General features: G+C 40.2%; 1 protein-coding gene across 9 annotated transcripts in view; it reads left to right on the plus strand.

The window, feature by feature from the left end:
• Positions 1–21922, plus strand: part of PRKG1 (protein kinase cGMP-dependent 1) — an 885489-nt gene that overhangs the window by 543604 nt on the left and 319963 nt on the right. For all 9 annotated transcript variants that reach the window (XM_039547328.1, XM_039547329.1, XM_039547324.1 and 6 more), the window contains one exon: positions 13240–13345. In XM_039547328.1, coding sequence (XP_039403262.1) covers positions 13240–13345 — 106 coding nt within the window. The remainder of the gene's footprint in view (positions 1–13239; positions 13346–21922) is intronic.

Genomic DNA, 21922 nt, shown 5'->3' on the forward strand with positions numbered 1-21922 from the left:
TTCCTAGTAGCAGAGAAAATGAAAAAAGCAGATTCTTGGTTTATTTTCTTTAAGATCAACTGTAGTCTCTGTCTGACTGAAAAAAAATGTTTTCCTGAGTCTCTGTAGCATAGTTTTATCTTTAGTCGTTCAAATATAAAATTATTGAGAACTGACCCTGGTGAAGAAACAAAGAATTACATACTGGCAGGAAGAAATTTGTGGGACCCGTGCTTGGGAGTGTGGTATTAATTGGATTTTGGAGTTTATTCTACAGGCTGCACCCTGTGTTCTGGATAAATCCTTCAGTATGTATTGCCCTCCCTAATTGGATTTTAAATGACATTGCCCTTATCAGGTTTTCAAATCACTTCTACATACCCAGATTGCTCACAAGGGGCTGCCATTAGATTAGCACAACAAAAGGCCTGGGTTATTTCCTCTGGACAAAAAGGGAATTGAGCAGATCCCTGTGGGCTAGGGCCAATATCTTAAAAGCAAAGAACATGATAAGAAATTGGGCCAACTAGAAAAGGCCACTAGCCTTATTTTTGAAGCTCAGCTATCTTCAGTACAGGCTGGAGTTGGTAAGTTACATGTCATTTCAGCCCTTAGTTCTATGACCCAGAAGTTACTGATAGAGATGGTATTGCAATATCACTGAGGCTGGGAAGGCATTGCAGTGGGATCTAGACCAGACTTGGCCCACTGCCCTTACAGACACGTCAGGAGTACCATCTGATCTGTGGTCATGAAAACATACTTGGACACTTTCTGGATGGAAGTGTGGACATTCACAGTGCTCCTTCCAAGCATATGGACCGGTTAGGATGGGTGTGGGCTCCCACATACCGAATCCTGCTGGGTCCATGGGGAGGATGCATGTGGAACTGAATTATTTGCCGAGACATCTGGGAAATTAGACCACCTGGTATACCTTCCATGATTTATAGACAGTACCCCTAGAATAACACTTGACGAGATATACATATTGATCTTACCACTGCTGCAGGCAATTATATCATTTACTGGCCTGCAGATAGAATGCAGATAGAATGTTGCAAGTAGCTCTTAGATTTCAGGTATATTTTGATTGGACTAGGGTAGTGCCTGATCGGTTTCAAAATTTGCTTTCATTGTTACCAAAGGTTCAAAGAATCTCTGAATTGCAAGGGCAAATTCACATTTACCCTTAACTTAGAATATATATTAAGCTGAAAAGAATGCCTTTCATACAGCTTATAGAGTGTTTACTTTATGTACTAGGTATGATGTTTTATGCTTTGTGATCAAAATTGTACAACAGCCCCATTATATTATTCCTATGGGAATGTTATTGTTTGTCGTGTTGTTAGTTAGTTTAGGATTATGTTATTGTTGTTGTTTTTGAAAAAAACATAATTATAGTAAAATACCTTTCATGATCATGCTAATCATGCATTGTCATTACATCCCTTGACAACCCCTCAGGTTGACATATCTGCTGTAGAATCTAAACTCCATGGTTTAATGCGAATTGAGATTTGAAATTGTTTGTTGTACTAGAAGTACAAAAGGGGGGAGTGTGGAAGCAAGGAAAGAATTAATAAGGATTCGAAGGGGATTTTAATGCATGTTAGTCAGTTAGCAAGAGTCAGGCCATACTGTGACCCTTATGACATGAGATTTGTAGACGCTTTTGCAGAATATTGGATGATAATTTACTACTATAGATTTCAGTTAGGGGAAGCATTGAAAATCCATTGGTATTAGAATAAACTCATATTCTTACTCACCAGTATTAGAAATTGGAACAGAAGTGTTTCAGATTGCAGTTACTTACCTTTTTATTCTACTCTTAACTAAGTACATTCCCTCCATAGCACTCTTTGCAATATCCAGACTTGGAGTCTGCTGGTAGCTCAATCATGAGGTATCTGGAAAGATAGAACAATTTAATGTTGTGCTTCTACTTAGTTAGATGTGCATATGCTTTTCATCATTATTTTATAAGATATAAACTATATTCCATGAGTAGCTGAAAACCAAGGCATCCTAGATCAAAGTAATTTTTCAATAATTCCTTGGGAACTGATGATAAAAAAAAATGGAAATTGCTTAAATTTCTGTTGGAAAGTTTTACAATTTGCTGCTTCCAAAACAACCCTGAAGATGCTAATATTTATTGTGCCTGTTGTTTAACTATATAAGCTTCATCATGCTACTCACAGATCATTTAAACAACTCTTTGGATATGGAAAGTGTTACGTTCAGGGGCATAGTCCAGACCAGTGAGGGATGGTGTCAGCACCTGTCCTGTAATCCCTAGTTCCTCAAAATGCTCTGTTGCTGTGATTCTTTTGTCAGGATGCTTCCAGACCAGCATACAAGCATGCAGTATCCTGAGTGTCTGTGTGCTTTTCAGCACTGGTTCAGTGCTCTGACCCCAGCAGCCTGCCTACATCACAATGTCCCCACTTTAGTCTCTATAACCCAGTTACCACATGCAGGGGAAACACCAACATGCTCCTAATCCCAAATTTTCCCTATACTGTCTGCCCTGAAGTTTCCATCCTTTTCCTGGAATACTCAGAGAAATAATAATATGAGTTGTTTGCTACTTTTAGAGAGACAAAAGCACATCACAGCTTATTAACTTAACTAGAGTAAATATACCCTTTGTTTCACATACGGATCTGAGTGGTAAAGAAGTTTATTAACAAAAGAACATAGCTTAAATGATACCAAGTAGAAGGAATAAAGTTAGAAAGGGTTACAAACAAACAAAAATAAAACTATGCTTTCTAATAGTTAAGACTGGGATAGGCAACCTATGGCACGCGTGCCAAAGACGACACGCAAGCTGATTTTCAGTAGCACTCACACTGCCTGGATCCTGGCCACCACTCTGGGGGGGCTCTGCATTTTAATTTAATTTTAAATGAAGCTTCTTAAACATTTTAAAAACCTTATTTACTTTACATACAACAATAGTTTAGTTATTTATTACAGACTTCTAGAAAGAGACCTTCTAAAAACATTAAAATGTATTACTGGCACGCAAAACCTTAAATTAGAGTGAATAAATGAAGACTCGGCACACCACTTTTGAAAGGTTGCCGACCCCTGGGCTAAGACCTAATTTAAGTAGCTACAGTCTTTGTTCAAGGTCCTTACAAATCTTCTATGCCCAGAGACTTTAACCCCCATGGTTGAAAAACCCATCTTTTTCAGCTTGCACGAGCTCTGGCCCCTTGTGTGTGTCCATGCCAAGATGGCTTCTCCTCTCTCATTTTATATCTTCCCAAACTTACTGTTTTATACCCAGACTCAGGATGTCATCACACTGTTCTTCCCTTCCTATGGGCTTCCCATCCTCCAGCTGATTTGTATGTAAATGGGGCTTCCATTGTTTTTTGGTCATCAATTTTAAAGCATAATATCATTAAGTATCCATATTTCCTCATATAGTATTAATACATGCATATCTTTCACAATCATATTCATCACCAGTGTGTCATTAGATTTCAGAAAAGACCTTACTTGGTACCCTTTTATAATACAGTAATATTGTAAACAAACAGTTGATTCAATGACTTACTATTTGATGTTCAGATCCCTGGTTTCTATAGCTCAGGTAAAATTTCTCCCTCCTGCTGAGGTGTAGATGCCACGCTGTCTAATCCCCTGCGGAATAACTTTGTTTACCTTATACTTAAATAGACCTTCATTGTGTCTTCCCGATGAGCAGGCTGGACAAACAAACAAATACATGTTCCTTTGCAAGGGCAGACTGACTTATGCATTGCTTGCCAAACAGATTTTAAAATCTTAATTCTAGCACATATTCATAACTTTTTGTACATATCCTGTGCATACATCACAGAGGAATATTAATGATCAGTGAGTTATTAGTGTTCCAGTGACATGCCACCGTTTAGCTGCAGATTCTGACAACATTGTGTTAGATGCAGTGAGTATGTCAGGCATGACCAGAGCTGCTGACAGAATGGTGATCTACAAATGGGCCTGTGTGTCACAGTAGGCTAAAAGCTACACTGAGAACATGAACCCAATATATTATCCCAGGCAATGAGAAAATTTCAATTCCAATAAAATATTCAGCTAGTGTAGTAATTTATTTGTGATTGAGTCACTCAGTGATCCTTGGAAAAAACTGAAAGGCTTCACTAAGCAAATGAAAACTGGAATAGATAAGAGATTGTAAGTACTGTATGAGCAGCCTCAAGAATTTAGCTTCTTTTAAAATATTACAACTGTTTAGTGTTTTATCAGTAGGAGTTTGTCTGCATGGTGAATCTATTGCATAATAAACTAGGATGTGAATTTAAAGTACAATAGCTATTCTGCACTAGCTTTTCATATGGACACTCTTATTTTGCATAAAGGCTATGTCAACGCTGCAGCTGGGAGTATGCTCCCCAGCTCAGATGGACAGATATGCACTAGCTCTGCCCAAGCTAGCACACTAAAAATAACAGTGTAGCCGAGGGTAGCACAGGTGGTGGCTTGGGCTAGCCATCTGAGTACAAACCTGATTCCCCTCCCCTCTCTCCTCGTCACCCCCGCCCCCCGACTAAGTACTTAGCAGCTAGCCTGAGCAGCTGCCTGTGCTACCCCTGGCTACACTGCTATTTTTAGTGCACTAGCTCAAGCAGAGCTGGCTCACATCTGTCCATCCAAGCTGGGAAGCACACTTCCAGCTACAGCGTAGGCATTCTCTAACCATTCTTTTTTTGTGGTTTAGAACATCCCAAGAGCTATTCTGGGCCGTTTCCCCATGTAGCCAAGTCCTAAATCTTGTGATCCTCTATCCAGTGAGCCCTCTAAGATTTAACTTCGATTGGGAGAAAAATACACTTAAGAAAATGTCATCAGAAAATATAAAAATCACATTTCTCTTCATATGCAGTGTTTGAATAAAGGAAGTTTATCAGGACATAAATTAATTTAGACGGACACTAGCATAGCACGTTATCGGTTAATCTTCTCAGGTAACTCCACCATTTTATCTTCTTTCTCTGCATTTACCTTTGTGACACTTAGGGTAAGTCTACATTTTGAGCTGGGATGTGAGTCCTAGTTCAAGGAGATAGAAGCCATCTCTGATCAAACTAGCATGCTTAAAATAGATATAACTGCAATAGTTCAAGCAGCAGGATGGGCTAGTGACCCTGAGAATGTCCTTAGGGTCTTTGACAGGCACATTCTGGGGTGGCCAGTCCATCCCACAGCCTACAGCTACATTCTATTCTTAGGTTTCAGAGTGGTAGCCGTGTTAGTTAGTTAGTTAGTTCTTTATCAGCAAAAAGAACGAGGAGTATTTGTGGCACCTTAGAGACTAACAAATTTATTTGAGCATAAGCTTTCGTGGGCTAAAACCCACTTCTTTTGCGTAGAGACTGTTTGGCTTGGCCCCTCTGCCATGTATGTTGGCCAAACAGGACAGTCTCTATGCAAAAGAATAAATGGACACAATCAGATGTCAAGAATTATAACATTCAAAAACCAGTTGGAGAACACTTCCACCTCCCTGGTCACTCAATTACAGACCTCAAAGTTGCAATACTCCAACCAAAAAAACCTTCAAAAACAGACTCCGATGAGAAACTGCAGAATTAGAATTAATTTGCAAACTGGACACCATTAAATTAGGCTTGAATAAAGACTGGGAGTGGATGGGTCATTACACAAAGTAAAACCTATTTCCCCATGCTAATTTTCCCCCTACTGTTATTCACACCTTCTTGTCAACTGTTGGAAATGGGCCATCCTGATTATCACTACAAAAGTTTTTTTTTCTCCTGCTGATAATAGCCCACCTTAACTAATTACTCTTGTTATAGTTAATATGGCAACACTCATTTTTTCATGTCCTCTGTGTATATATATCTTCCTACTGTATTTTCCACTGCATACATCCGATGAAGTGGGTTTTAGCCCACAAAAGCTTATGCTCAAATAAATTTATTAGTCTCTAAGGTGCCACAAGTACTCCTTGTTCTTTATTCTATTTGTAGTGCACTAATTCAATCACAGCTAGACTAAATATGTCTGCTCGAGCTGGGTGGTGATTTCTTTCCAGATCTGGAAGGTTAACCTGACCAGGCACAGAGACTTTGTTTTAGACATTTACTTTGGGACCTGGGTAAGGGCCTTTGATTTGTTATTACGTGTGCTCCTTGCCTGGGGCTTCATTAAAGGAGACATATTTCTTTTGACTAGTTTGTTTTGGCTTCTCATTTTCCTGATCTGTGCAATTAGATTAGCTGACACCCAGTTGGGGGAAGGGAAGGTAGAGCTCACCTGCAGTGCCACATCTGGCCAAAAACGTGGCTCACCCCATTAGTTAAATGTCAATATTAAATTCATTAATTCATATTTTAACACTAAATTACTCTGAAATGTTTATGTAATCTCTGCGGAAATATATTTTATATACATACTGATATCAGAATAGTATTGTTTAATTAACAGTAGTACAATAACTGTCAAACAACAGTTGTCCAACAAATGTTGTATATTCATTTTGAAAACAAAGATACATAAAAGAAAGGTGAGTTCTAACTCTAGTCTTTCATACAAGAATAAAAAGGGGACAATCAACCTTGTGGACTATTACTGTCAACCTTGTATCCCTCCTCCCACACTTCTTTGTGTTCTACATCAGGCTGTCATTGTTTTCCCGGACATTGCGATGTGTGAGAGAGGATCTGGAGAGGCTCCATTCAGATGCAAAGGCTTCCTGTGTTGATTACACTGGACGGTGAAGAGACCAAGAAAAATCAATACCAAACTGACTAAGATCCCAAAGCCTGTAAAATAATATTACCTTCTTTTAACTTAAGGCTGTGGGTGAAATCCTGGCTCCACTGTTGTCAATGGCAAAATTCCCATTAATTGCAATCGGATAGGGATTTCATCCTGCATGTCTTACAATAATACAATATGGTATAAGGCCCTGATGCTGCACTGAGAACCATGTGGGTGGACCTATTTACACAGGTGAAGAGGACCATCTGCATGCTTATTGGCACAGTATCTTTGGCCAGGGGCGGCTCTAGGCACCAGCGGGCCAAGCGCCCGCTTGGGGCGGCATCCTGGGGAGGGCGTCATTTGGCTCCGGTGGAGCTCCCGCCGGCATGCCTGCGGCAGGTCCACCAGAGCCCGGGACGAGCGGACCTGCCGCAGTCATGCCTGCGGAAGCTCAACCGAGCCGCTGGAAGACGGGACCGCCGCAGGCATGACCGCGGCAGGTCCGCTCGTCCCGGGCTCCGGTGGACCTGCCGCAGGCATGCCGGGCGGAGCTCCATCGAGCCAAATGCCGCCCTCCCCAGGATGCCGGAGCCGCGGGAAGAGGGGACCCGCCGCGGGACTGGGGAAGGGCGGCGCAGCGCTCCGCGCTGCTTGGGGCAGCGTGATTTGTAGAGCCGCCCCTGTCTTTGGCTTACATTTTAACTCTTTGATTCACAGAACTAATGTCCCTGAACATATATATAGATGTCACAGATGGTTATATTGCTCTCTGAAAGTGTGCTGTTATTTGGACATCAAGAAAACTGATGAAAGATAGTATATTATGCTAATCTTTTTTTATGGATTCTTTGCTAAACATGATGAATGTCCAAGGTTTGTTAAAAGAACATTAATTATGCATTCAAAATTACTTATGAAGAAATAAATAGTTGTGGCTGTTATGCACCTTTTAGGAACTCCATGGAACATTTAAAAAATAACTTCTGATCTCCTAAAATTATGCAAAGGCTATGAATTCTTACTAAAGCCAACAGATTAAAACACATTTTGAGTTTCTAGTTTAGTTATTCTTGAGGTAAAATTTCCAGTGGTGAAGGAACTAAATTTTTTGTACACTCATATCTTACAAAAAGCCTAGCCCAATTTGCCTATGCTTTCCAGAAAAAGTTCACCCTAATATACAATCACAAATACAAAATTTCTGCTTGATTGTTTTACAATGTTCCTCCTGAGCTAAAAGTCAGGTTTATAATGGAACACTTGATTAAACTATAACCATGGAGAGGTTAGAGTGGCTCCACTGTGAACAGAAAGCTTAAGCTGTATAGTTCAATGCTGAAAGGAGAAACCTATATTAACTTTTACAGTGAATAGCAAGCTGCTAAGAAAATGAAATACATTTTTGTTCTGTTTTACAAACTAAAATTGCTTTATATGACATATGTATTTCAAAATTACTTTGACATTCTACAACCTAAAATCACAATGACTGTTAGCTTGGAATACTATGTCCGGTTCTGGTGCCCATAATTCAAGAAGGATGTTGATAAATGGGAGAGGGTTCAGAGAAGAGCCATGAGAATGATGAAAGGAGTAGAAAGCATACTTGATAGTGAGAGCCTCAAAGAGTTCAATCTATTTAGCTTAACAAAGAGAAGATTAAGGGGTGACTTAAATATAGTCTGTAAGTATCTACATGGGGAACAAATATTTAATAATGAGCTCTTCATTCTGTCTGACAAAGATATAACACAATCCGGTTGTTGGAAGTTGAAGCTAGACAGATTCAGATTGGAAGTAAGTTATATATTTTAATAGTGAGGGTAGTTAACCATTGGAACAATTTATCAAGGATTGTGGTGGATTATCCATCACTGACAATATTTTAAAATCAAGACTGGATGTTTTTCTAAAAGATATACTCAAGGAATTATTATGGGGATGTTCCATGGGCTATGTTATTCAGGAGATCAGACTAGATGATCACAATGGTCCCTGCTGGACTTAAATCTGTGTATCTATGAAAGTATATTGTCAGCCGTGCTTGTGATACAAAAGTCTATAACATGTTCCAGAGGCCCTGATTGGTTCCAACTGTTCTCTGTTTAGGATAACAAGGCAGGGTTTGTGCCTGAATGTCCACAGATGTACAGGGAAGAATAGCAAGGCAGGATTAGTGCCTGAACACCTAATCAAGTAATCAGAGGGAATCTAGAAATCTGTAAAAAAGAGACAGTTGCTTATCAGAAGGATGGAATGTCTTTCAGAAGGTTAAGCACCACACCCAGTAAACACCAGATTTAGTTATACTGCAAGATGGGGAGTTGTTCAATTTTTTTGACTATGTTCAATAGTTGTTTCTTAGGGTACGTCTACACTACGGGACTATTCCGAATTTGCAGAAACCGGTTTTGTAAAACAGATTGTATAAAATCGAGTGCGCGCGGCCACACTAAACACATTAAATCGGTGGTGTGCGTCCACGGTCCGAGGCTAGCATCGACTTCTGGAGCGTTGCACTGTGGGTAGCTATTCCATAGCTATCCCATAGTTCCTGCAGCCTCCCCCGCCCCTTGGAATTTCCGGGTTGAGATCCCAGTGCCTGATGGGGCAAAAATCATTGTCGCGGGTGGTTCTGGGTAAATGTCCTCAGTCACTCCTTCCTCTGGGAAAGCAACGGCAGACAAGCATTTCGCACCTTTTTTCCCTGGATTGCCCTGGCAGATGCCATAGCATAGCAATCATGGAGCCTGTTTTGCCTTTTGTGACTGTCACCGTATGTGTACTAGATGCCGCTGACAGAGGCGATTCAGCAGCGCTACACAGCAGCATGCTTTTGCTTTTGCATGACAGCAGAGATGGTTATCAGCCATACTGTACCATCTACCAATCCATAAATTGGTAAAAAGATGATCATGGTTACCAGTCCTTTTGCACTGCACCATCTGTTGCTGTCATAAGTGCCCCTGGCTGCTCTTAGCCAGGGGCGCAAAAGCCAAAATTGGGAATGACTCCCTGAGTCAATCCCTCCTTTTTGGTATCTAAAAATAGAATCAGTCCTGCCTAGAATATGGGCAAGTGTACTAGAGAACCACTGTATCAGAGAACCAGAGAGCACAGCTGCTCTGTGTCAGATCCAGCAGAAATTATGAGCTCTATGCTATTCACAGGGGGTGCTCCTGCAACAACCCCACCTGTTGATTCCATTCTTCCCCCAGCCTTCCTGGGCTACCTTAGCATTGTCCCCCCACTTGTGTGATGAAGTAATAAAGAATGCAGGAATAAGACACAGTGACTTGTTAGTGAGAAATGAGTGGAAGGCAGCCTCCAGCTGCTATGATAGTCCAGACAGGACAGTAAGGAGTGTGGAGGAGAGGAGCCCAGCATCCTTCTGCTAGTCCAGGGGCAACTGAATCTTTTCTTTACACATGAAGGGTGGGGGCTGATGGAGCTCAGCCCCCTGTTGCTATGATGAGGATGGTTACCAGCCATACTGCACCATCTACCAGGAAAAATTAGGGCCAGGCGCCCTTGATCAACCTCACGGATGCTAGTTGGCATGGTTACCAGTCCTTTTGCACTGCCCCATGTGCCAATAGGCTGATGATGACAATGGATATCAGTCATATTGCACCATCAGCCACCCATGGCAGGGGGGGGAGCAAGGATGTTGGTGTTGAGTGCTGCAGCATCGCGTCTATCTGCAGCATTCAGTAAAGATAGGGTGACATGTAAAAGAGTCAAGAGAGGATTGTTTTCCCTTTTACTTCTGGGGGTGGGTGGCGGGGGTGCGTAAATTGCCGAGCTATGCCCTGACCCACCGCGGACACTGTGTTTGACCCTAGAAGCATTTGGAGCTCAGCCAAGAATGCAAATGCTTTTCGGAGACTGCAGGAACTGTGGGATAGCTTGAGTCCTCCAGTCCATGAGCGTCCATTTGATTCTTTGGCTTTCCGTTACGCTTGTCACGCAGCAGTGCGCTGAGTCCCTGCTATGGCGTCTGTCTGGAGATTTTTTTAAAATGTTTTTTTAATTCGTCTTCTGTAACGGAGCGCTGATAGAACAGATTTGCCTGCCCTTACAGCGATCACGTCCGCATGGTCCATGCGGGAGCTCTTTCTTTATTTTGATTTTTAACTGCATCACCACATGTGCTGATCGGAGCTCCACGCTGGGCAAACAGGAAATATTCAAAAGTTCGCGGGGCTTTTCCTGTCTACCTGGCCACTGCATCCGAGTTCAGATTGCTGTCCAGAGCGGTCAGTGGTGCACTGTGGGATACTGTGCTGTGTTATCTTTCCGGGTACTGAAGTTAAGATGACTGTCCTGTAATTTCCCAGGTTGTCCTTATTTCCCTTTTTATAGATTGGCACTATATTTGCCCTTTTCCAGTCCTCTGAAATCTCTCCGGTCTTCCATGACTTCTCGAAGATAATCACTAATGGTTCAGATATCTGCTCAGTCAGCTCCTTGAGTATTCTAGGATGTAGTTAATCAGCCGTTGGTGACTTGAAGACATCTAACTTATCAAAGTAATTTTAACTTATTCTTTCCCTATTTTAGCCTCTGATCCTATCTCATTTTCACTGGCATTCTCTATGTTAGATGTTCAATCATTACTAACCTTTTTGGTGAAAACTGAAACAAAAAAATCTGTTAGCACTTCTGCCATTTCCACATTTTCTGATATTGCTCCCACCCCCCACTGAGTAACGGGCCTACCCTGTCTTTGGTCTTCCTCTTTTTTCTAGTATATTTGTAGAATGTTTTCTTATTACCCTTTAGGTCTCTAGCTAGTTTAATCTCGTTTTGTGCGTTGGCTTTTCTAATTTTGTCCTATAGACTAATTTAATGTGAAAATAATAAAAAAAATTCAACATGGCCACTACAGCACTGCAGGTGTGTATTTTCTCATAAATATTTGAGCTGGTATTTGTGATGCTTTTGCTTTCAGCAAATGTTATAGTTGATAAAACTTACAAATATGAATGTTTGTGAATTAAAGGAGATGTGAATATCAGCTAAGTGATTTGATGGCTTTTATTCACAAGAATATTTGTGAATTCTTTATGCCTAATTCCATTTCCGATAGTCTATCTCTACTGGATATGAAGTTTGAGTTACTTCCCAAAAGCAAAAGTAGAAGTGGTGCTCTTTAAAGAGGAAATCTGCTTCCCTACATATTCTTATTTAAATGCAGCACCATTATAAATTTTTGTATAACCAAGTTTCTAAGTTAATGTATGTAAAATGAAATTTGAATATATTGTCTAAACCAAGTCAGAGTTGATACTCTCACAGGACCATTTTGGAGCCTGCATCTGTGCTTTCACTTCAAGTGAGAATACAACTTTAATATGACAACTTCTTTTCCTCTCTCTCATTGAACACTATTTCATAAGACAGTACAATTGTCTGAACATACAACAGCAGTAATACTTTTCATTGTAATGAACAGTTTTCTGAAGTCACTGTTAATCTTTCACAAATAATTTCTACAAATGATCATTAAATTTTCTACAGCAGGGATTTTAACAATATCATACTATAGGTGCTTCTTAATACAAAGGTTGTCTCATGGCCACTGTACAGGCACCTCAGCTCCTATTTGAAGTTGTGTAGACCCTTTTCCCTCTCATTTATGATTGTAAGACCTCCCTGTGGCAACTACAGCATTTGCCTCTGAAGAAAAATATTTAATTCAGTTTTAGCTGTCTCATAATTCAATTTGACAGATGAGAATAGGAAAGAGTCAGCACCATGAGACCAGCCAGCTCTCTGAGGATGAATGAAAGTGCTTTGTGGACCACAAGTGTTTCTCATTCTCTAGTTGGGGACTTCTGCTATAAAGTATATGATGTGTTTTAATAATCCATGATTGAGCAATATTGGAATTTGTCATAGACACTGAAACCAAAGGTTTGGGGGTAAATCCTCATTAAAGTAGGTTTCCCCATCCCCTTTAAAAGTGTTCTTACATCAGGAGATAGTAGAATAGGGTTCTTGAAAAACACTTTGATGCCAGTGGAAATTTTACCATTTACTTTGATGGCAGTAGGATCAAATCCCACTTAATTTTGTTCCCTCTAAATCATGGATAAGTCTAAAACAATTTTCAAATAATGTGGTATCAGTAATTGTGTATATGATATAACTTATTGTAGTGATTAACGGAGTCCTTTCTGTTCCTTTCATTCACCATACATTGTTAAAACTTCCTATGTGCATTTACACCAACACTTTCCGATGACACAGTTCTTCCTAAGGCATTTTCCCGAAAACCCACATACCATGATGAGATCTTTGAGTAAAATTAGATCTATTTTTGGATCATGCATGTTCAGTCCATTGCCCAATAGATTATTTTTATGATAATAGTTCAAGTTTGTAAAAGCTAGTAATTTCCATGTTCTCATGAATAATTAATTTCCTCTGCAGTTCACAAAAGGTTTTTCACATTTGAGATTTGCTAATTAAATTTTCCCCTTGTCTTGTTTTTTCCAGCTCTCGTAAATGTGAAACTTTGGGCTATTGATCGGCAATGTTTTCAAACAATAATGATGAGGACAGGCCTCATCAAGCATACTGAGTATATGGAATTTTTAAAAAGGTATGGCACATGTTTACTTTTTGAAAAATACATTAAAACTCCTGTCCTCACTTATGGCTTTTGGTGAGTGCAGTGTATTGATTGTCTCCTCTTCTCCTCTCTTCTAATGTGTTGTTAAACCACCTATACGCCATATCATACAGAAAAAAAGGAGGACCACTGGAGATAGTAGTCTCATTATTGTTCATTTCTTTTAATTGTAAGTTATTAGTTTGCATCATCATTTGCAAAGAGGACCACATCAGAACTGCACCAAAACACAGTTTGCATTTTACAAGACTGAATATTTATGAGTCATTCAAAACTACCTCATTAAAGAAAATACATGTCAAAGAAATGAATTATAACTTCCCAGTAGAAAAAAAATCTAGTTTATATGCTGTTTAGGAAATCATTCAATTTAAAGGGCATTTTTGTTCCTCTGTCGAACAGATGCAAAGGCAAGTGAAACAAAGTTTTTTTGTATAGGCTTCTATGGGGAAATGGGTCAGTTGACTAACATAAAGGAGTCATAAAGTGATGTCTTCTCCTTCAAACCTGAATTTAATTTTACAAATTTGATTCAGTTCCTGGAGCCATCTCAGCACATCGTAAATCTGCCTTACTTTAGTAATGCACAATTCCCCAATAACTAAGTATGTTATGGCAATAAAGAATGAAGTCAGTTTTATGTTGATGAAATAAGTTTTAAAAGGCCAAACCTTGCAGTTCTTTTTCTGTAAAAATTACCACTTGAGGTCAGTGTGAGATTACAGGTAGCAATTTAATCATCAAATACTTCATCACAGGTTTTTCCCAGACAACAACCTATCCCATAGACTTTAGTGCTACTGAATCATTTCCTTTCCAATCCTGATCCCTGTCACTGTGTGTCACATACAAGGAGCTGGTGAGAGAGTGGATGCTATGAGTGAGATGCTGAATAAATACATGGTGGAATCACCATTTCTCTCCTCATAAAGTTTTGGGTGAGTAGGGACTCTCAGATTTGGCCTTTTCCAAAAATAAATGAATTTTATAGAATTGTTATTTTTGATTTTTTTCAGTTTGCTTTCAGAAGTAATCATGACTTTCAGTAATTTTATGATTAAATTTATTTACAAGGTATTTCTGGACAATAGTTATATTATATCTTTGTTCTTTAAAGACCCTTTAAATTAAATGCACTATGATACAGAAGTGTTCCAAACAGTAAAAATTAGTGCAATAAATACTGAATGTCTCAGATGAATTAGATATTTTTATTAACAAATTATCCTCTCTACTCTACTTTTGTTTTCTTTTGTTCTAAGATGAAACATATATCTACTAAGATATATGCTTCTTGATACTGTAACATAGTCGTCCTTGCTAACATTGAGATCACTAATATTTTATATTATACAGTTTTATGTGGTTAATTTACTTTGTTTCTGACCTATGTTTTACATATTTTCTTTTTTTTAAAGTGTACGATTATAAAACCATACAAAATACATTTACCCTTTCTTTCAAAAATATAATGTGTGTAGAGGTAAACTGAACTGATTCTGGAAAATTTAAATGAGGACTCTGGAAGAAGGAGGGATCCTATGGGGAAAAATACTATATAATTATGTAGTTAAAAACTGTATTATAATGCGGGGGAGGGGGGGCAAATTAAGGTGGCACAGACGATGACAAAGATCCATAACTGGAGCAGAAATAGTTCAGCACGACTTTAGACAAACAGGGAAAGTTGTCACAGTGGGAAGGTGTAGAAATTTGACAGTTTGTTCAGAATGCCTTAGTTTCACAATACATTTGCGGTGGGACAGTTCCACAAAGGACAGAGAGTGACATAACTGAAAGATTAATATTGTAATTAAACTCATGGCGGGGTGTATTTTCAGAGGCACAAATAGTAGACAGACACCTAACTCCTTCTGAAAGTCAGCTGTGATAAAGTACCAAACTGCTATTTCTGCCTTTGAAAAATCTCCCCAGTAGATATCTTCAACTGGGAATAAAAAACCAATTAACTGGCCTGTAGGACAAAATATATAGCAGTAGGGAATTGAGAGTACACTGGGAGTTGCCGGTTTCCTAAGAACTACCTGCAGTAGCCAGTAGGTTATTTAATTCCCCCATATCCTTGGTTCTCTTTCTGATTTAGTGGGTGGGTATCTCTACCTACCAACCCCCTAATTTCTCAATAATCCACTTGTTTTGGGAATTAACTCTCTGCTTTTCAAGTCTTTTTATTGTATAAACATTTACGTCTCTCAATCTTTTCACTTCTCATATTTCTGTCCTTTCTTTCTACAAAACATTGCATCATTCATCTCTTTGTTTCATTTGTGACAAGATGGCTGATGTTAGTATGGTGGGTCTGCGCTTTTCTTGGTGTGGGGCTAAGATGCCACCCTTTGCCCCTGCTCTTGGGGCACCGAGGTCCCCACCAGTGGCCCGGGAAGGTGGTAAAGGACGGAAGCAGGGGAGGGGTCTGGGTTTACTCCTTACTCTGAGTCTCAGCCCCTCTCAACCCCTGTGGGTTCTTACCCTCTCCTTCCTTGGGTGGGGTACCTTCAGTCCTTAAATCAGGGGCGGCTCTAGCCATTTCACCGCCCCAAGCATGGCGGCACGCCGCGGGGGGCGCTCTGCCGGTCTCCGGTCCCGCGGCTCCAGTGGACCTCCCGCAGACGTGCCTGCGGAGGGTCTGCCGGTCCCACGGCTCTGATGGACCTCCCGCAGGCATCCCTGCAGATGCTCCATCGAAGCCGCGGGACCAGCGGACCCTCCGCAGGGACGCCTGCGGGAGGTCCACCGGAGCCGCCTGCCGCCCTCCCGGCGACCGGCAGAGCACCCCCGCGGCATGCCGCCCCAAGCACACGCTTGGCGTGCTGGGGCCTGGAGCCGCCCCTGCCTTAAATGCAGGGGGAGGGAGTCTCCCTCCCCTGCTAGGGCAGGGTCTCCCTTACTCTGTTTTTCTGATTTTCCAAGTCTCATAGCACACCTCCAAGCTCCAGTTCTCTCTCCTTCCTCCTTCTCCCCTGACTGCCTGAAGCAGGGGGTTTTATTAGTCTGCTAACAGGGCCTTAATTGACTACAGGTGCTCCAGTTAACCTGTAGCAACCCCCCCTCCCCTCCTAGTCTACAGGGAACCACACCTTAATTAGCCTAGGGCTTATATACTTCCCCTCTACCACTCTCCCACTGCTCCCTGACCCTCCTGTATCACAATTATGCCTCATGAGGCTTCATCGCCTTCTTAAGGTTTTCCTCATGCATGGAATGTTACCATCTTTACCAAAGTTTACTTGAGACAGAACACAACATCTCTAACTTATTGTCACCATATTGAAGAATTTTTCTAAAATCATGAACCTAGATGTTAAATGTTGCCCTACTGGATTACAGAAGTAGATGAATGTAAAATCAGTTTTGAAGTTAGGGCTTTTTGATTCTTTTTCAAAGCAGAAGCTATATACATGTTAAGCTCTTAAGCTTTGTGCTTTAATAGAGCTTTTCAAGAAGATTGTCAAGATTAATTTGGATGCACGTTTTACCGAGCCGGCCCAGCTTTAATTTGAGGATCAGCAGTGTGAGATATAAATTGAGAAGAGCTTTTTCATACCATTTCTGAGCTTCTTTCTTGCAGCCCATTACAGTGTGGTGCACTGTGTATTCGTTCTTATTGGGGATGATACTAAAAGCAGGCAAATATATTTTTCTTTAAAAGTTGATATTTAGCATTCTTGCAGATGTTTCTATATGTTCATCATTGATAGCATGAGACAAGATATTTGCACAAATGTCATCAAATTCATTTCCCACTTTTATCTCAAGCTCAACACAAGTAAAATTCTAGTTTTTCAGTTTTTTTATTTTTAATGAAATATGCAGAAAATTGTGTTTTAAGCTGTATCAATCTTCATTTTTTTAATGAAGGAAACTTTACTTTAAATCCCCAAGATGAAGGTCTGAAGGCATCCTCAGCAGTTTTCATTTGTATAGCTTTTGTTATTAAATGGATTGTAAAAAGCTTGTGTTAAAAAAACACAATGGCAATTCTGATACAAATTTTGAAGTGGAACCTGTCCACGTGAACTCAGTAATAATAAAGTATTATTTTATGGTTTGGTGTTATCAAAAAGTTACAGTTCATTGCTGTGACATTACAGCCATGAAATATGACATTTTTCATCTTAATTAACATAGTTTTACTTAGCAGAAAAATGTAATAGAAACTATGCTTTTGGTGAATAAATTAAAGTATTATGCTCACAATTTGATCTACCTGAAATCCACTGTGTTCCAGACTTTTTTCTTTAAATAATGTTTCCCCCTTTAAACCATATTGCCTCAAGTGGTTGGTCAATATTTGGAGCCTGGCTAGGTTGTTTCCATTAGGAGAAGAAGTTGATGATATGAGCCAGGTTTTTATTTATTTATTTAATTAATTAATTTTGGTGCAATCCTATTTATTTACAAAGAATGAACACACAGTCCTGTTTCCCTGAATATTATAGGAACAAACAAAAGGAGGCAGTTTCCTTGTTCAGAAATCCAAGTCCTCCTTTCCAGAAAGTATTAGGTTTCCTTTGGGCATTTCTCTTGGCTTTCTCACAGGGCCACACTTACTATTGGTTTTTTTGCTTTCTTCTCACTTCCACTTGGCTTTTTAATTGCTTTCTGCCTCTTGTGCACATAGCTGCAAACAATCAATCCACCAGCCCTTGTATTGGATTTGCAGTCAGTCCCCAGGGAAACCCCTCAGCCCACATGGTTTAGCTTCTACTCAGGCCTTGTCATGCTGCTGAGGCCTTGAGTCGTGGCTTTTATAGTTTCAACTGTCACCACACAAAAGGGCATTTTATTTCTTCTTCCATTTAGCCTGAATGAAAGGTACATAGTAACACCCATCTGTTTTACCCAGGTCTTTGATTGATGGCAACCATTAACACCTCCCAGTATAACAATAATATCTTATTCAGCAGAAAGATTTTTGTGCCCATTTGTGAGTCTTATCCTTCTAATCTGTAGTAATTAACACATGCTGTTTCCCTAAATTGAGTGCATCATAGAAGGATATAAAATGAACCCATGCTGGTTTCTATAGCACCAGAAAGAAAGTAGAAAGTAAATGCTTGCCAAATAAAAAGGGAAAAATCAGCATGGACATAAACGTCACTTATCTTTTTGAGGTGATGTTGGTGGAAAGAGTTTTTCTTTTACTTTTTTCGCTGGTTTGTTACTGGTTTTCACAAAGAAGAGATACAATAATACTAATGACTCAGAAATTTTAGTGATAGTACCTTTTTGAGTTACTGCAGTGAAACCATGTATGTATGCCATAGTGTGTGTGCATTTTTTAAATAGTTTGGATAGTGTATTTGATTTTGTATAAATCAGCTACAGAATACATTTGGTAAAGGATCAGTAAATTCTGTGTTTCATAATTGATGGCTATTTATGAGAAACTAGACTGTGAATCTGTTTCTTTTGATCCCTCAAGTCAATGGCGAAGGTTTGCAGTTCATTTCCTGGAAGTAAGATGGCTTGATCCTGCAGCCCTTGCTCTTTGAGGCCTTTTCAGGCCTATATTTACATATTTGTATGTATGCAAGAGTAAAAGTTACATCAGTTATTCATTTATAAACATATGTTTCCAGCAGTTCATGGTCTGTCCATAAATATACGCTCAAGGAAGGGAACAAAGAATCCTGTGGCACCTTATAGACTAACAGACGTTTTGCAGCATGAACTTTCGTGGGTGAATACCCACTTCTTCGGATGCAAGTGGTGGAAATTTCCAGGGGCAGGTTTAAATATGCAAGCAAGAAGCAAGCTAGAGATAACGAGGTTAGTTCAATCAGGGAGGATGAGGCCCTGTTCTAGCAGTTGAGTGAAAACCAAGAGAGGAGAAACTGGTTCTGTAGTTGGCAAGCCATTCACAGTCTTTGTTTAATCCTGAGCTGATGGTGTCAAATTTGCAGATGAACTGGAGTTCAGCAGTTTCTCTTTGAAGTCTGGTCCTGAAGTTTTTTTGCTGCAGGATGGCCACCTTAAGATCTGCTATTGTGTGGCCAGGGAGGTTGAAGTGTTCTCCTGCAGGTTTTTGTATATTGCCATTCCTAATATCTGATTTGTGTCCATTTATCCTTTTCCTTAGAGACTGTCCAGTTTGGCCGATGTACATAGCAGAGGGGCATTGCTGGCATATGATGGCATATATTACATTGGTGGACGTGCAGGTGAATGAACCGGTGATGGTGTGGCTGATCTGGTTAGGTCCTGTGATGATGTCGCTGGTGTAGATATGTGGGCAGAGTTGGCATCGAGGTTTGTTGCATGGGTTGGTTCCTGAGCTAGAGTTACTATGGTGCGGTGTGCAGTTGCTGGTGAGAATATGCTTCAGGTTGGCAGGTTGTCTGTGGGCGAGGACTGGCCTGCCACCCAAGGCCTGTGAAAGTGTGGGATCATTCTCCAGGATGGGTTGTAGATCCCTGATGATGTGCTGGAGGGGTTTTAGCTGGGGACTGTATGTGATGGCCAGTGGAGTCCTGTTGGTTTCTTTCTTGGGTTTGTCTTGCAGTAGGAGGCTTCTTGGTACACGTCTGGCTCTGTTGATCTGTCTCCTTATTTCCTCGTGCAGGTACTGTAGTTTTGAGAATGCTTGGTGGAGATTTTGTAGGTGTTGGTCTCTGTCTGTGGGGTTAGAGCAGATGCGGTTGTACCTCAGTGCTTGGCTGTAGACAATGGATCTTGTGGTGTGCCCGGGATGGAAGCTGGAGGCATGAAGGCAGGCATAGCAGTCGGTAGGTTTTCGGTATAGGGTGGTGTTAATGTGACCATCAATTATTTGCACCGTAGTGTCTAGGAAGTGGACCTCCCGTGTAGATAGGTCCAGGCTGAGGTTGATGGAGGGGTGGAAGCTGTTGAAATCATGGTGGAATTTTTCCAGAGTCGCCTTCCCATGGGTCCAGATGATGAAGATGTCATCAATGTAGCGTAGGTAGAGAAGGGGCATGAGTGGACGGGAGCTGAGGAAGCGTTGTTCCAAGTCAGCCATAAAAATATTGGCATATTATGGGGCCATGCGGGTGCCCATAGTGGTGCCACTGATCTGGAGATATATATTGTCATCAAATTTGAAATAGTTGTGTGTGAGGATAAAGGCACAGAGCTCAGCAACCAGTTGTGCTGTGGCATCATCAGGGATACTGTTCCTGACAGCTTGTATTCCATCAGCGTGTGGGATGTTGGTGTAGAGAGCCTCTACATCCATGGTGGCCAGGATGGTGTTTTCTGGAAGGTCACCAATGCATTGTAGTTTCCTCAGGAAATCAGTGGTGTCACGGAGATAGCTGGGAGTCCTGGTGGCATAGGGTCTGAGTAGAGAGTCCACATATCCATACAGTCCTTCAGTGAGAGTTCCAATGCCCGAGATGATGGGGCGTCCAGGATTTCCAGGTTTGTGGATTTTGGGCAGTAGATAGAATAGCCCTGGTCGGGGCTCAAGGAAGGGATTTTCAAAACTAAGGGGCAGGTTCTCAGCTTGATTTCAATAGAGCTATGACCATATACCAGCTAAAGCTCTTCCCCATTGGCCTTGATTTTGCAGCTTGTTGTCTGTGATGTCAGAGATCTGTGTAGACTCTAAGCTCATCCCGCCTGCATCTCATAACAGGGTCAGGGCCAAAATTCATAACAAAAATTTAACTAATGTTTAAAATGTATATACCAAAAATGGTTCATTTTGACTTTATCAGTTCTGCATATGCAGCAATTACTTATGTCATAGTTCTTCTGCTAAGGATTTTATTCTTTCATAATTAATTTGCATAGTTTAGTAAATTATTTGCTGTATATTTTATTTTATTTGTAGTTATATAATTCCGCATTAACTGGGTTAACATAATGATTCTCAATGAGGGCTACATCTACACCAAAATCAAGTTTAAAACTTGAACTTTTTATGGATGTGTTTAACAAGTAAAAATGTATTTCTCCACTATCTCAAAGCTTACAGACAGCTGTAGGGATTTTTTTCAAGCTTGTTAAAAAAACCTCATTTTTAGGCAGGAAACAAGTAGAGGACACATCTGTTCAAAAAGTAAATATTTCAGAAAATAATTTTTTTGTGAAAACAGATTACAATGGAAATTAAACTATAGCAGGAATACACAGCTTCTTTTATAAAAATATACACTAGGTAGAAGTCAAATTATAAAAGTTTTAAGTAGTAGCACAAATATCTACTTCCCAATAGATTAGAATGTCTCAGAAGTATAAATATTGAACTTCTATAAAAACTGTCTAAATGTTCCATGAAAGATGCCTAAATGTTCCGGTCCATAGTGTAAACACTGAGTCATCCAAGAGTCTGGAACAGATCCTAAGAATAAACTATACATGTTCTCTGTAACCTTTAAAGGAAGGCATCTGACTTTAGGATAGGAAGGTTAAAGGAAGTTATACTAAAAAACCTTGATTTCTTATAAATAAACTCAAGGGTATAATGCTAACAGACAATAAAAAAGAAAATGAAAATCAGTAGTGTCGTGTCATTCAGAAGTTTTCATGTTCTGGCTTTGCAACATTGTCACCACTGTA

This window comes from Mauremys reevesii, linkage group 7 (genome assembly GCF_016161935.1).
Source record: "Mauremys reevesii isolate NIE-2019 linkage group 7, ASM1616193v1, whole genome shotgun sequence".
NCBI lineage: Eukaryota > Metazoa > Chordata > Testudines > Geoemydidae > Mauremys > Mauremys reevesii.